This window comes from Saccoglossus kowalevskii, chromosome 12, assembly GCF_978046115.1.
Source record: "Saccoglossus kowalevskii chromosome 12, keSacKowa6.1, whole genome shotgun sequence".
Lineage (NCBI taxonomy): Eukaryota > Metazoa > Hemichordata > Enteropneusta > Harrimaniidae > Saccoglossus > Saccoglossus kowalevskii.
The window spans coordinates 32,847,634-32,864,701 of record NC_140652.1 but is presented as its reverse complement, the minus strand read 5'-3'; the positions used below and the strand labels follow the sequence as shown (position 1 = coordinate 32,864,701).

The following is a 17,068-nucleotide window of genomic DNA, read 5'->3' as shown; positions in this document are numbered from 1 at the left end:
CGCATGCGATCAACAATTGCGGAAGCTCCAACACCCCGATACATTTTTAATTGCTCTATGAACCATAAACTTTCAGAAAATGAGGTTGAAGTTTTCAATTTTCTTTAAAAAATGATATGTTTTAACACGGTTTCTAGATACGGTCTTCTAGTAACCGTGGTTTTAACAACAAGCGTTTAATACGCTTGAAGATAATGTAGTGTTTGATATGCTTTGGCAAATTACTTTGGAAGTGATAATACGATTCTGAAAGCGGTAAAGCTGAATTTTATTCAAGTGTATATGTAGGTACCATTTACGTGGAGTTGATGTGTAAAATAAATTAGGGATCTTCATTTCTTTCGAATTGCTATATACTTAGTAGTTAGAATTCCGCAAAGTATGTACGAAGGTGGTACGGTGATCGTATCTACCGACGCGTGGCAGAGGTTGACGCGATTCCGTTCTGCCTGAGTGCATACTTTGCGGTATTCTCACGATAACCTTATAATATTATTGTACGTCTCCTGCTTGTAGCCATAAAGTAGTGATCTATAACAGCAAAAAGTGTTCGTGCCTACGCGAGTTTGCGTCACGCATCTGGAGGTACACGCACACATCCATTAGTCACGTGGTACGATAATGGTGTGGCCGACGTAAACTAGTGTTCAGATATCACGTGACTATGAAATCCATTTTCCAAATAAGGAATACTTTCGACCACGTCTTTTACACTTTTGAACACGTCCGTGCTGTCTTTGCTATATTATACTTTGCCTTGACCATTATAATTACCTTAATCTCACAACGTTATGGTTTGATAAAGTGACCCCGGCAACCATATGGTTCGACCCCAGACAACGTTGACTCACTAATCTCCTTGTACTCTTTTTCCGGAAATGCCCCTGTTGGGTTCAGAATGTTTAAATGTCATCTCCATGGTTGCTATGCCGACGGGAGGTGGCTTCACACAGAGTGCCCTCAAACAGGAATGATTTTGTAAGGATTCTCAGTCAAAATGGAATCCCACAAAAATCACGTTGAGTCAGCTTCTTGGCTTCTGTGAAAGCCGGTCTTCAAGAAAAATGTAAGTGACTGTGTAGATGGTAACAAAAAGGTTATTGGCCCTGATTTTTACACGCATTTTGTTAATAAAATATAATTTTAGTAAGGGGTCGGACCATTTGAAAATGATGTGGGTGACGGGAAGATTTTTTTAAAAAAATGCAAGGCACAAGAAAAAATAAATAAAAATTCTTCCAGCCATCATGCCCTACGATGTTTCGAAATCACTATATGTGTGATTTTCTGTGCGTCGGTGGCTCGTCATAATTTCGGATTAAAGCCTTACAGTTGCCTCGCCGCGTTCTGTTCGACGTGGGACTCACGGCGACGTCTAGTAACGCGTGTAACATACATCGTTTATTTAGACGAAATTCGAACACGCGCCGCGCGTCGACTGTACCACTGTGCAAGATTGTATCAATTTCTATTCGCAATCCATTTTCGGGTAAAATGTATCAAATTTGCGTATACCGGCAAATTTTCAAATTTGAAGCCGGGCCGAGTGGAGTGGTAGCTGTGTACCTCTTTGTAAGGATGTGTGTTTTAACAACCTAATACCAGCGTGAGCATGAGGATACGTGTTTATAGAAGCGGGAACTAAGTAAACCAGGACACTGTCATGCTGGTACAAACCACAGCAGGTGAGCGAATGGGCAATTCTTAGAGAATGTTGATGAAAATGAACAACCGGGCCGTTACGCTATAATTTCACCCGTCACACACAGGGTCCGGACGGTGTCACAATATTTCTACAGAGAGATGCTATGGTAGAGGTTGAAACGTACAAATATGATCATCTGAGGTGTCGCTATAAATAACGAGGTCCATCATTCCCGGTGATAATTAAACTCTCGAACTTCCGACACAGCTCACATCTCAGCTGAACACAACAGAAGTAGAGGCATGAGATGAACGGGACCGTACCGTGTCATCGCCGTACAAACGCGCGTTATGGATAAAACTGTTCCGACGATGTGTGATAACACAGTCTTTAAAAGACTTCTACAAAGTCTATGGCGATATCAATTTGTTCAAAACAAAAACACGGTATAACATTTCATTTATATTTTAGGTCTTGGTGCTAAGGGATAAGTATTACATCCCACATCCCTGACCCAGGCTCGTCTAACCGTCGCCAAGCTCGTCCTAAAACCTGTTCTACGCCAACGACTACGTGGTTCATTGTCCTTTTCGTGGCCATAGTTTGTTATTTATATGTACATTCACGTTTAATAGAAGAATCTAGTAACATTGTACCCTCTCGATATTGCATGCGATCAAAACACGTCAGATATTACACCTCATGACCTATATAAAGTAAAACTAAGCGTGTAAAAAAACAGTCGTCTGTAGGCGACGGAATCCAAGCGATTTGGGACACCTGTTTTACCGAACGTATACCCATTTCATTCAAGTCATACAAGCTTAATTGTAAACATAAATTTATTTTCTTAAATTGACGACAAATTCACGTCTCCTGTAATGCGTGTCTATGCCCATATCATTAGTATCGGTCCGTAGTGTTAGAGTGTGTGGTTGTTTGTGTTCAATTAAAAACTGATAACCACTGTCATGTTCAGCTGTGCCCTTATCTTTTTCGTCCTGAGAAAAATATAATAAAGGCATAAGTATCCGCTAAAAAAAGGCATAAGTGTCTGAATGCCGTGGTTAGCCAGACGTTTGCGTTTGCGTTTTCTACTAAAACAAAATATAAACATACAAATCAGGACAAACGTCAATAGCCTAAGTCCCAAGATCGATTTGTGTGGTTGAAACCATTTGCGAGATATTCTTTTCACCAGACGAGATCTGGTAATTCAATCGAAAACAGAAAAGCTGTTTAGGTTAAAATTCACGCAAGATGACAGAGAAGACCACAGCTTGTTTTCCTGAATGCGAGATTTTGTTTTGTATACTGTGTCAAGGTCTCAATCAACAGTAACGTCATACTACTTTCAATTCAGTGTATTATATGGCGCCAAATTCAGGCATGTAATTTTCCCGGCAAAACTGCGTCTAATGATAATAGGGTGAATACGTTGAATGGGGGATGCCACGCGTCACTATTTAATTATCCATTTCATGTTCGCCGACACAGTCATTCATCCCGCGAAATTGGCACGTGGGCACAGGCAACAATTCGCAAAGCATTGTGGATCTATTATACTATTTTGAAGGATTAAAAAGTGTGTATATGAATCTCGAATTGTTTTGTGTTTTCCCCCCTTTTGTTTTGTTGTGTTTTCTTTCTTCTGTGTTGGCATGTCATTCAGACTCCAGCATCGGCACGTGGCGAGGAGGAACAATATCGCAATGCATTGTGGATTTCGTTGTGGAAGGCCAAAGTTTATTCATTAAAATTGGTGTGTTTTTGTATTTTAGTTGTGCTTTCTTTGTTAGTTGAAGTGAGAGCACGCGTGGCGCTCACTATCATTCTTACTGTGAAAATGAAAGTGGTTGTCCCCAAGGATGTGATCAGGATGCCCGAAGGAAGGCCAGAAGGCGTCAATTGTTGCTGGAGAAATACACGCCGAGTATTCGCCTGTGGATGTTTTAAGAAAGCACACATTAACGATTCACACCTGTTGTAAGCGTAATGAAATTAACACGGTATACCGTCTAGGCGACTCGTTTTCCCTCTTGTTTGGGTGTTAATCGCGCAAACAGGATAGGATATGCCCCCCCCCCCCTTGTGCGGCACTCATTTCAAGTCGTACCGTCGCCAAAAAAAATCCTACTTCAAGTTAGTTTTGCATTTATACATGTGTTTTTCCTGCTTATTAAAATATGAACGAAAGTATTCATCGAACAATTATTGTATTTGTAGCCCATTGTATTAATTACATATAATTTTGGAATATGTTTTACGGCGATCTCAACTTTAAAATATTTACACGTGACGGTTATATACCGTTTCAACACTTGTGATCATTTGTAAAATGCTCGTATGGAAAGGTGGTTAGGGAACTTGATCTGAGTATAAAGACGATAGTAATTAGTTTAAGCTTTTGAGGTGTCGGACACTGGATATGGCAAAAGAACGCCAGGAATTCGCGATTCCCCGCCCATGTGTCACGTATCCAGTCTGAATTCGATCAGATCGGTGCACGTGTGACAACCGCGCAGCATTGCTTTGAAATAACAAAACCGGAGAAGGCGAAAGTGAAATGAAAACGATTTTGTTGTGGCGTTTGCACAAGTAAAAAAGGAAAATTTGCATACACGACAAGAACGTGTATGCTTGTGTGTGTCAGTGGACCACCTTGCCGGGACAATAATTCTTCAGCGGAGAATTTTTTTTTTTTCAAATGACAAAAACGTCTTGGCGAAGTCCGCGAAGTTTTTGGAATAAACGAAAGATCTTTTAACATGTCATATAATCAAATAATAATTTTGTCTGCAATTCGCGACCCTTTAACAATTAGCAGATTTAAATTTAATAATAAAATATGTTTTAATAATTGATAAAGTAAAATTCATAATTTGATTTCGACAAGGGCTACTTGAGTGGACACACCGCTGTTCTGACAGTGACTTGATATTATGCAAATGTCTTGGCAAGCGTCAATCGCTGATTTGACTCAACTCCGGAGTCGGGACACTATAGAATGCCGACCTGAGCTGTCATTGGCCATGCGAGCGGCCAGTGTTGCTCATTGACCATTCCTTACCCTCTCTGCACTGTACGCTGTAGTGACTAAAAATAGAAATCTCTGCCTGGCAACTTCCTCCTGTTGGTGTGGGCGCGGAGCGTGTACTCTAGCAACAAAGTAACCATAGGAATGGCAAATGAATTTGCATATTGGTTCCCTTGATTATCTAAAAACTTCCCGGAAATTATAACAGTGATGGTGAAATATAGAAATTAAACATTCAAATGCGCTAATAAAAATGAAATATAATAATACTTAAATAAAGCACGATCTATATCCGAAAATATCTTAGATGCAACCCTAGTTTTTGATTGCGAATGGATCTCCGTATACACTCTATCTAGTGCCGCAACGCAATCCAGGCCCTGAAACAAAAAAAAAGGGTATAAAAGTTCTAATTGAATGGTGATGTATAGAGTGGAGAGAATTAAGAATTGATCTGGTGTTTGTTAAACATCTGGGGAAAATCCTAAAAGCAAAGATCCGTTCCCACATGATGCTCGGTAGATAACGGAGTATTGCTTGGCTTCGGAATTGATTGTATTTACAAACCACGTTCATTTTTATCCGAAATTCAATGCTTTGCTGAAAAAAAGACGAGCAACATAACCAGAGAATGAATGAAATTTGATTTGCAGCCCACCTAAAGTCGTAAAAAAGCACCTAAAAGTGGGGGGAAATGAAAAAAAAAAACGTTACACATATACACAACATCAAATTTTTCACTATTTAGGAAGGCGCTTTTTTCAATAACTTTTGTGTAAAAAAACAAACTGATTTCTAATTCTCCCAAGTATACGTGTGGAGGATTGCTATACATGTTGTGCCCTTGTTGACTTGCAAATACATACACAAAAAAAACAATCAGTCAACCAAGCAGTCAATGGTTCCCACTTCGACGCAGTACTGGGTAGTATGAATATTCATGTTTCGTTAACCGCACCTCTGAGCCACCTAATTTGCATATAACTCCCTATGTTCGTGACTTGCGAACGCATCAAGTTGTTGCGGTGTTGTGCATGTGTGTTGTTGGCTGGAAGTGTTGGCCGAAGAAACACCGCCTGGCGTCCTAGCTCTTTGTAACGTTAATCGGCCATCCAGCAACCACCGCCAAACTACATTATTTCTACCTCACTCGGACGTATGTAAAGATGAATTTAGGATTGAATTGCCAATTTGATTGCTAGTCTTCGTTTTTTCTTCTTTGCAATACAGTCAATGTGTGATCACCGTACAATGGATCTCCTGTGCTTCGAAGTCGATCAAATCAAAAGGGCTTACGAAGATCCTGTTTTATTAAAAGACAACAGAGTTTTAGAAAATCTGCTATCGTCTGAGGACAAGTATACTCCTTCATTTGGGTATTTCAAATGGCAAACGGACTTGAAAGATTTCATGAGGAAAATGGTAGCGACTTGGATGTTGGAGGTCAGTATTGCTTTCACATGCGACATGAGACTCAAGTTTGTACATTAGTGTCTAAAATAGTTTGTTTAGAAGGGTAAATCTCGTTAGATTTCTCAAAAAATCGCACTGTGTTGAATTTAGATGTGTTAAATATATGAACCAGTCGATTCGATCATTTTGGGTACTTTCTGTATTTTTTGAACAATTTTTGAAAAAAATAATACATTTGGCCATTGTGTGCGAACATGGTGTGTCTGCTATCTCACAACACCGTGCGTTGGTTAGCGGTTGATTTCATCACTAAACGTCAACGCTGATTAAATAGCAACGTTTCAAATGAATATACAAGACATTGATCTTTGATTTGACGGAGGAATTTTAAAAATCGGTTGTCGCCTTAATTTTTTATGAATTTTTGAAAACGCAATATGAAATGCTGAATGTTAGGGTGGGTTCGGGCAATACAAAGGCGCATACCATTACACAGAGCAGTGGGGCTTTGCTGGTGGCGTGGCATGCCTAAGCATTCCAGCACCAATTAACAGAGTATATCCGTCTTTCTTTTTAATTTCTAGGTCTGCGAAGAACAGCAATGCGAAGAGGAAGTTTTTACCCTTTCTATGAACTATGTTGATCGGTTTTTATCCGTGACGCAAATGAAGAAAAAATACCTTCAACTTCTTGGAGCAGCATGCATGTTCCTGGCATCCAAACTCAAAGAGACTCTACCGCTGACGGCGGAAAAACTATGCATTTACACAGATCACTCAATTACATGTGACGAACTCTTGGTAAATGAAGCATTCATTTTCCGCAAAAAAGTTTTATCAATTTTAATTAATCAACGCGATTGGTTATGTATACCATACAGTGTATTGGAATGTCGTTAAAATCTATTGTGTGGTCTGTGAAGGCCCTTCATGTCAGTAAAGTACCACATGTTCAGCGAAGCCCTTATCTGTGTTTTCAATAGTGGGAAATGTTCGATATCCGATTGGCCTGGTGTTGTGGCGGTATAAACCAAAATAAGATATCATGTTTCATTTTAAGTTAAAAAATGGAAATTGCAATCTGATTGTGTTTTACTTTGCTAATTTTGGAGTTTTTTGTTGCAATTTAAATTATAACCTAGTTTGCTACTGAGTCAGTTAATTACCAGTACTATACACAGTTGGGCTAATGATAGTTTTTTGGCCGATCAAGTTACAGCCCGACTTTAGTTAAGAAGATTTGTCTTATAAGTTGACATAAATTTGAATTATTTTGTTGGTTTTGATTCTCAAATTTAATGTCTAACTTTTTTTTATTTTTATGACTGTTCAAAATGATAAATTACACCTATAAACCTATATATCCCTGTTTCAACAATTATGTTAATCCAACATTTCCTTTTGTTGCTATGGATCAATGGATAATTCCTTCGGTTAAGCTGGGTATTTATCAACTTTTCAAAATCACGTTTCCTTTTGATAATCTTGAATAATACTTAAATATTCCACAAAATTTAAGTTTTACTAAATTCTTGAGTGATTAATTTTTTTTTAAATGAAATCTACAAGTTTGTGATTTCTCAATAGTTTTTCTAATCTAATCAAATTTTCCTGGAGACTGATTTAGATTTATCGTGAAATGATGTAAAACAAAGCTTAAGTTAGATTTTCAAGATGTGTTGGTTTGGTTCATGGTTCACTTGAATGCATGAATATAAAAAGCAGACTTAAAATGCTTGGCTGTATTTGTTTATGTATTTAGTTTTTGGACAAGTTGAAGGTTGAAACTTGCAAAGGCATAGACATATATGCCTCCAAGCAGATTAAATTACAACTAGTTTTAAACACTTTTTAACTTGTTTATAAAAGTTATACAAAGATTCATTGGCTGATAAATTGAAACTTTCAAATATTTTAGCCAATCAGATTGCAATTCTCACATGCTGTCTTTGATACGACTATCATCATTGGTTGTTTTTGTGAAAACATTAACCTACAGTAGAGAGTTGAGCTGTTTGCTGACGGTATTTTACCATTTCTACCCTAGGACATGGAACTGCTTGTATTGACCAAACTTAAATGGGATTTGTCGGCCGTCACGCCTCATGACTTTCTTGAGCAAATTCTCAGTCGATTACCGCTTGATAAAGACAATAGTGACGTGGTCAAGAAGCATTCACGAACATTTATCGCACTTTGTGCAACAGGTTGGTTTGTTTGTAGATTATTTTCTCCCCCTGCTTGAGAAGTGTTTAATGTACCCAGCGATTACAACAAAATCACTGCAGTGTAAATATATTTCAAGTGAAATGTAACACCATTATAGTATTGTTAAATATTAAGTAGTTTTTTGCATCAAAGATGTTTTGTATCATATGAATTCACTTATAAAAAATCAATGCACAATATTTAGGTTTTATTTAAAGTAAACAAAATAGAACACAATTTACAACTATCATGATTGCCAGATTGTGTCTATAGTTATGGAGCTGTTTTGTGCAATTTATGTTAATTGCATTAATCTGAAGTACACCTAATTACTGTAGTCTAATTAGTGGAAAAGTGATACAATTGATACATTGTAATAATTCAAGTTCAAAATCACAGCATGATGTAAAACAAAGAGTGACTTTAATTTTGATAAAACATTGGTACCTCTCTTGTCTATTCAAAACTCTGTGCTGCCTGAACAACAATTTAGTGTACAGTTGGTTTAGTGTCTATAAAATGGTGACTGGCTATTGAAGTATTTTGAGTGTTTTCATTGACAATGATGACCAGTTATCTCTGATAAATTAGACCATCATTGTTGGCATGGTTATTGGAATTTATATTACCCGTACACTGTCACGGATGTTAATTGCTGTCTATGAAATAAATCTTCTTGTGAAAGACGCTAAATCGAGTGTTCATTTTTGCCAGCATTTTTTAAATGTGTATTTGTTTTATTTATTGACAGATTACAGGTTTGCAGTTTACCCACCGTCCATGATAGCTGCAGGAAGTATTGGCGCTGCAATACATGGTTTGAATGATGTCCACTCACAATGCAAATCTTACACAAATATTACAGAACGTTTACAAACTATTACAGCAATCGATTCGGTAAGTTTGCTCCGTACAACTCTAAGTATCGTTGGTAAAAATGTAGTGTAACCAAAATGTGTCATAAACCGCTCAAACAACGCAAGTTACGACTTTTGATTCGTTATGAAATAAAGAAAGCTTTCGTTGTTCTTCAAAACCGCGTTATTTTTTGTTAGGTTTGGAAACCTGCTGGTTATGTCATGGCATGCATATTGTACAGTTGTAACTGCTTCACCTCGTTTTGTCTGATTTGAGAATATCACAGCTGGTTTTTAAAATCCCTACTGAGCTGCGATATAAACATTATTGTGTTTGTAGCAATGGCTTATAGTAAGCCATAGTGTGAATGCATTTCATCCTGTTTTGAAATGCAGTGTTGATTAGAGAAGGTGTTAACCCATTAGCATTCAATATACAAACAGTCAGTGAATTGTATAATCTTCTTCCTTCTCTAAAAGATAGGATAAATCAAAAACTATGGTGTTTTCAGTGATAATCATAATTTAATCCAATACATAACAATTATTACGGTGTTGTAGTACATATCTTTTTTTTAAATGTTTTGTGCTAGGCGACAGTTTCGAACATTGACTGTCTCTCCTGACTAGTGCTGACACATAGTGCATTTTTGTCACAGAAGCCCTATTCATGCTTGGGACCAAATGACAGGGCTGTGCGATCCTCCCCCAATCAAATGGCAATTCAATGCGCTATCCTGGTGTCAACCATGCCTGGTCTCACACAAACAGACCTTAACCAATTGTTCCTTCAAAGTCGTGAATGAATCTCAGCCAGTGGATTTTGCTTTTCTGTTGAGTCTGTGGCACACTCATCCAGGGTAAGGGGTCAAACCTTTTTTGTATTCAGCCTAAGGTAGGATTTGAACTTGGCTTCTACCGACCGACCGAGTCTGATGCAACAACCACTATGCTACCAGTTAGTCGTACATATCTTAGCGTCTTGGACTTTATATTAGATTAAGGTGAAAATGAGGAATTCAAGGGAGTTGTTCCACACCCATTCAGGCCACTGCATACACCTACTCATATTAAGCATGTGGGTGACAGAATTTTTTCCATGTCCTAGTTTCGCTTTGTGCAAAATGCTTCAACTCGTGGGTGATCTTGTTCACACTTTGTAGCGATGAACTACTTAGATTTTATTTCAATTTGAGAAATCTGTACTGTTTGTCCGAAAAGCAGAGTGCTGTTGAAAAAATGTGCATCTTTATCACAAATGAATATCCTGTCCCAAAATGAGAAAATTGTTCGTGGGAAGTGGTTTTGATTAAAGGGCATTACGTGTGTTGGCCCCAATGAATTCAGTTTCTAAAATCTGAATTGTTTGTTCTCGCATAATCTCGTCTTGTCTAAAGCCGATCACATGCTTCAAGGAAGGCATTAGAGGATGCAATCATTTTGGGTTTGTTTTTCCACTAGTTACTTTACATAAAAATAAAATGTATTTTCTCCACCTTAATTAATTAATTGACGTATTCTTTTTTACTGTTTGCATTTGTTGTCAGCCTTGTTGTATAACGCAGTCATGACCTTTCTTAGTAGTTACCGCACTTGTACATTTCTATGTCCGTTGTCCTTGTGGTTTTCATTATAGATTCTTTTCATGAGGTATTTAAACTAGAAACAATGTCTGTTCACCACTTTTATTAATCCCTTAGACAAAGGTGTGTGTGAACTACATTCACCAATGTCCAGTCCTGTTAAATCAGAATTGTAACTGGACAACACAATTGCTAATGTGTGTGCCAATTCTTACGATCTGATTATGACTGATCTGTGATCAGTTGATGTCCCAAGAGACGTAATGTCTCACATTTCACCCTGGAATGACATTGCTATCACAAATCTTGTATTGAAATGCTTTTGACGATACATTGATAAGGTTGACATTAAAAAATAGGGATTCTCTCTGTTCGGGTTGAATGCGAATATACCTTTCCCGAATCAGATTGTTCATTAAGTTGGACCTGTCCTATCTGCGTGTTTACTCCCCACCCATCCTATGCCACTACTCTGATAAAACTTATCAGTTCTGTATCTTAAAACCACTTGAAATCATTGTGACCCATATATACTGCTATTTTGGTAATGGATAACTGATTTCTTGGAATTGAGTTACACTATCTCTGCTCTGTTCAAGGTCATTATAGGTCAGTTGAGCAGGTATTTTAATGTCAGTGTCTGACTTGTAAAAGAATAATTTATTTTAAAGGTCCATTTGACCAATCAGATGCCGACGCTGCTTAACCGTTGGGTTGTCCCTCAGACATGCATTGCATTTGGTATGAGTGTGTGTCTCTATTCTTCTTCATCTTTTCATTGACCGCTCCTTTTGTTAAATACTTCCGTTCTGCATCAAGAGATTAATAGAAACGAACCACCATTACAAAAAGTCTGTGTAGTCAGTACACAATTGACCTATATCACGCTGTTGTCTCTATTTTTAGGCTCAGTAACTTCAGGTACCTGTTAGTGGGTGACCATTCATTTGTCAGTGGTCACTCATCGGCCAGAGGCCGTACTTTGAATGGTTAATCAAAATTTTGAATACATTCCTCTGTGTTCTCTCAAGCCAATAACTGAGAACTCACAGGAGTCTGTAAGTTCAAACAGCGGCCACTACGCTCTGGTGCATAGGTGAACACACCACTGGACTCAACATGCAGTAAATATGGTCAGTTTATTCCCACAGGCCGCTGTATGTAAATTGTATACAGACCCACTACGCAACTAATGTTAACGGCCTAACTGATCACAGAGGTATGATGTGATGATTAAGGCACATTGGTAATAAATTCTGAAATACTCAGCTGCTAACATTTGAAGGCCATACATATCATAGCCTGGTTCCTTTCCAAACATATCCAGTATCGACTGGTGGCTGCCAATCTACCGCTGCTCTAATATTGTTAAAAACCCACCACTGTATTTTTCGTTTTTTCTGTTAGGAGTTGAAGTTTATGAAAAATGAGGGATAATTTTGGTTTAAAACTTTCTCATTCTTTGTGTGTTTGAGGGCTGTCCAGCTGCAATGCATTGACCGAAAACCAGAGAGATAGTAGAAAAAAAATGCAAATTTTATATTCTTGTACATAGTTCGGAAGTTTTTTATTTTTTCTCTTGATGTTGTAGCTGTAGCTTTTCTTCATCAAATGTTTTTGGTGTTATTTTTTAAAGTGTTATTTTCTCTGGGCAAATTTTTGTTTTTTTAAAATATACCACCATTATCTTACATGCATTCAGTCCTAGTCTTGTAGCTGGTGTTCTTACTTTTAGGCGTGGAATATACGATTTTGTTAGAGGGGTGGCTGGGTGTGGTTCATGGTAGACATATTCGAAGTTATGCAGAACAATTTGAAGTGGTCCTTTGTGAGTTCAGAATGGCTTTCGTTTGTAAGAATTTCCCTACTCCACATTATAAGGACAAAATAACACTAGCATAATGTCATTGGTTTAATGCTACTGTTCTTTTCTTTACTAACAAAGGATGCAACAAAACACGGCAATTAAAAAATGTGGATATCAGTTTTCGGTTTATGAAAGAAGACTCCATTTTGTTACAGTGCTTTATTCTGTGGTCTTCATGCTTGTCTTGTTTTAGGTACAGCCAGCCTTACTTGGCCACTCATAATAATACTCGTGTTTACCGTCTTACCATATTGTCATGCATCAATAATATTTCTTCCCATTCATTAAAATTAAATTTAGTTAAAGCAATTTTTTCTTATTCTTTCCTTTCAAACAAAAGTATTATTTATCATCTGTTTTTCATGTACGCTTCAAAGTTTTTTAAAGTTCACAAATCTAGTTTTATCATAGAGTAACAAATTTAAATTTTCAAATGGCCTAGTGTTTATTATTCCAGTGCTCTTATATTGTAGGCTCTTTGCCCTTTGACCTTGCAAATATTTCTCTAACCACTTTTCTGGTGTCAATTACACTAACAAGAAAAGCTGAGATTTGGCATATTTTGGAGTTCAGCAGAAGCATTCATTGTTCAAATCACTGAAAACCCATCATAGTTTTGGTTCAATAGTTGAGTGGTCTACAATTGTCCATGGTGTTTCATCATAATGGCATTTTGATTCAATCTAAATAAAATTGTTAGAAAAAGTTATAAAAACAAATTTGTTTTTATTGTGATCTTAGGTAATAATGTGCAACACTTTAATACTTTGCAAATTATGGAAATGTAATTTGCTAAATGAGTGTGAGTAAATAAATAGTATTTTAAGACTGATTTTTCTTGTGACTGTAAACTATGTGTTTACATAAATCAGTCAAGATATTCTAAAAAAAAAGCTAATGATGTGACTAAAACAGAAAAGACAGAAGCTGTAAAATATATTAACTAATTTAAAATTCACCCTCAGTTAAGGATTAAATGGGGGTTAAAATCTTGTTTAGGTTATGCGAGATTAATTAAGATTAAACTAACCAAAGAATGCACTCAGTACACTGTGTGAAAATTACCACTACCATGTGTGTGGCCAGTATATCAATTCACCCACACCCAGATTAGGTTACAGTGGCGCCCTCAATAGTTTGAATTGGGAAATTCGGGAATCTTATTACAGAAGCGCCCTCACATGTTTTGATGTGGAAATTTTGTTTGAAATATTTAAAACGGGCCTTTAATGTGTACAAATTTTAATGTTCATTTATTCTGTTTATTTTAGGATTGTTTAAAGGAGTGCCAGGAACAGATAGAACAGCTACTCAATAACAACCTATGTCCTGTTCCAACAAAGCATGAGAATGAGAAAGAAATTGAACAGCCAACAACCCCCACCGATGTCCAGGACGTTCATTTTTGAATACTGCAATCAACTAAACTGATCCGATTCGTAGAATGTTATAAGAATGCTACGTTGCTATGTACAATACGGTTCCTAAAACATCGTGATGTAAAGCTGTGTTCCAGAAATCTTCAAAACTGCAATGATCTAGTCATGTTACTTCATCTCACAGGACAGTCTTTGTAATCAACGAGAAAACTGACAATCAATCCAACTTTGCTGTTACTTTCGTGGAACACTGCCCTCTATGTGACTTTTTAGTTTTGTTGCCTAGTAACATCACTAAAATCTACACTGCTAACCAGTTTACTGTCTACTGCCCAATTCATGTGTACAATTTATTTGTATAAAACTGCCCAAATTTGTAAGTTAGAAAGAAAAAAAACTGCCTGTTTTCCAGTCTTCATAATTTCTCTTTTGCATATCATCGTTAACTGCCAGTTGCTAATCAATATGCGAAAGAGAAACTGCCAATTTTTAGACGAATATTGTATTTTTATAACGTTTTTATCAAAATTTTGAACCAAATTATGTTTGTATGAATCCCCAGATTCATCTCTACTGAGATATTCATTCATTCGTTTGTTTTTGTTTAAAATTTTTTTTATCTTGCTATCACTATGGTAACCCACTGATACTCAGTTGCTGAAACTGATGGAGTCGTTTATTGTCACTAGAAATTTATTTTCATGGTTTTGAACGTAATTTTTACCGATTTGTTATGAATCAGTTTTGTTACCATAGCAACCATGAAAATGAAGTCTGCAGTTTGAATGATTTCACATTAGACAGCTGGGATTTATTTTAAATCTGCTTTTTTATCTCTAATTATATTCGATTATCCCTACTTTTATTGTGGAGTTGCATCAATGGAATTCCTGTCATACAAGATTTGGGAAATTTTCATGAATTTAAAAAAAAAATCATCTTGCTTCTAAAAAAAATTATACATTTAAATGTATTCATTGCACCAGCCAACTATTGTTTTAACAGTTTTGTGTGAACTTTGAACTTAGTGTTTGTTTGGTTGAATTGGGTTTTATTATTATATTCCGTCATGACATACGGAAAATGTTATTGCTTGTCTTATCTATTTATGAAAATAATGGAATATCCCACCTTCCCAGAATGCACTATCAAAATTAGTGAGGGAACTAAGGATTGTGGGACAATTACAATATTATTTACAATTATTGTATCGTTTGTTTGTTGGTTGGTTGATAATTTACTCTTGATTTCTCTTTTATACCTCATGTATGTATAAAATACAGTAAGTTAGATGAAGTCTTGTTACCTAGCAACTGTAGCCATATTGTTATTTACGTAATTTGTCCAGATAAATGTATTAGCAAACTTGCTTGAAAACTAAAGTTAAAATAAATTGTTCATGCGTGTTTGTAAACAAATTTTACCTCATACCGTACCAGAATGAGGCTATATTTTCTCAAAATTCCACTTTTTAAAATTCTATTTTAATATGCAAAAAGATTCAAATCTGGGATAAATTTACTTAAAAATTGTGGAAACATTTTGGGTGAATTTTGACATGAAATGTTTTTTTTTTTTTTTTTGAACTGTGAAAGTCAACTGTATATGCTGTACTTCTGTTGGTTGCCTGGGTAACAATTCATTTCCCCCCCACAATGCAACTACATCTTTACTTTCAAAATTATATATTTGAGATTTGATGATAATTATATACATTCATTGTGAGAAATTGCTGTTACCATGGTAATTGGTCAGCCATCTTGGTTGTGTTTGTAAATGGTGTGACTATAGTCAGTGGTCAAGTGGTGAAAGATTCATTGTATATATAATGATATTATGAAATAAAGCACATTTCATATGAAGAAGAAAGTTTGAGTTGTTTGAATATTTTTTGCAGTTAAAGGGCTCCCTTGGGTCTCCTCACCCATAAATCTGCCCCTCCAGTACCCCAGTTAATTGTATATACCCTAACTTCAAGATGCAGATTAATAGTTATCTGAAGGAGCATATACAATTACATTGGGGGGGCTGGAGGGTTAAGGAACTCTTTCAATTTTTCTTGCGTGTTACAGAATTTGATAGCGCAGAATGAATGAATGATGAATTATGTCTATTCGGTCTAATACTGAAAACGAAAGGAAATTCTGAACTTTTTGACTGAAATGTTGGGGGGAAAAATTTGACATGCCCACTCAGAGCATGTCGCATACGACTTATTTACCACTTCCGTGTCACTGAGAATGTTCTAGAACCGTACTGTGTCTGGGTGGAATATTCTATATTTTTTAGAAATGGTTGAATAGGTAATAGAACACTGTAGGAGGCAATAGAAGGTAATGGAACATTCTAGAAATTTGTAGTAAGTTCCAGACTCATGTATGCTGATGTAATGGTCTATTTATAGACAGTGGGGGTATATATAGGGGAGTTGTTCAGCACTGAGTTCAGATCGGAGATCTCGTTGAATTGTATTGGAGTTTAAGTATCTAGTTATTGGAGTAGTGGAGTTTTACCGCGTTATTGTACTTGATGTTTGCAGAGTATAATAATACCAGTACCAGTTGAAACCTCATCTGTTGGCTCCGTGTTCGTATGTTATCATCGCCGCCAGGAAAGTCTTTCTGTTACTGTTGCCATTTTGGTATTTGAACCATCACACCTGTACTAAACCAATTACGGTAATATTATGTTGCGTGTGACAGAGCATCATATTGTTGTATTCAACACAAGTTCTGTCATTGCCTGGAAATATAAACTGCTGGTGTGTTACAAACTAGTTTGAGTTTGGTGAACTTAAAATCCCAACAAAACATGTAACCTTTTCACCACCAGTTCTCATCACAAAATATTTTATAGTCTGCCCCTTTCTTCAAAAGATTGGGTCAAAAATAGTAAAAACTGAAAATTTTGTCTGTTGGCTCCAAACAAAATTAGGGCTCATTTCCAGAAATATGAGAAAGTCTGGTGGTGAAAAGGTTACTAGAGTTTTTGTATAAAAGACGCGATGTGATTCTTGTGGTCCCAACAACGATTTACATGTTATTGGTGGCGTACTACCGAATTTGCTGAGTATGCCACCA

At 36.6% G+C, this 17,068-nt stretch overlaps 1 protein-coding gene across 2 annotated transcripts in view; it reads left to right on the top strand.

The window, feature by feature from the left end:
* Positions 1-15,857, top strand: part of ccnd (cyclin D) — a 34,060-nt gene extending 18,203 nt beyond the window's left edge. Inside the window, exons 2-6 of one of the 2 annotated variants that reach the window (XM_078010738.2) lie at positions 5,913-6,125; positions 6,680-6,895; positions 8,142-8,301; positions 9,054-9,199; positions 13,881-15,857. In XM_078010738.2, the coding sequence (XP_077866864.1) occupies positions 5,916-6,125; positions 6,680-6,895; positions 8,142-8,301; positions 9,054-9,199; positions 13,881-14,018 (870 nt within the window). In that variant the 5' untranslated portion in view covers positions 5,913-5,915 and the 3' untranslated portion in view covers positions 14,019-15,857. 2 annotated transcript variants of the gene reach the window in all.
* The last annotated feature ends 1,211 nt before the right edge of the window (positions 15,858-17,068 follow it).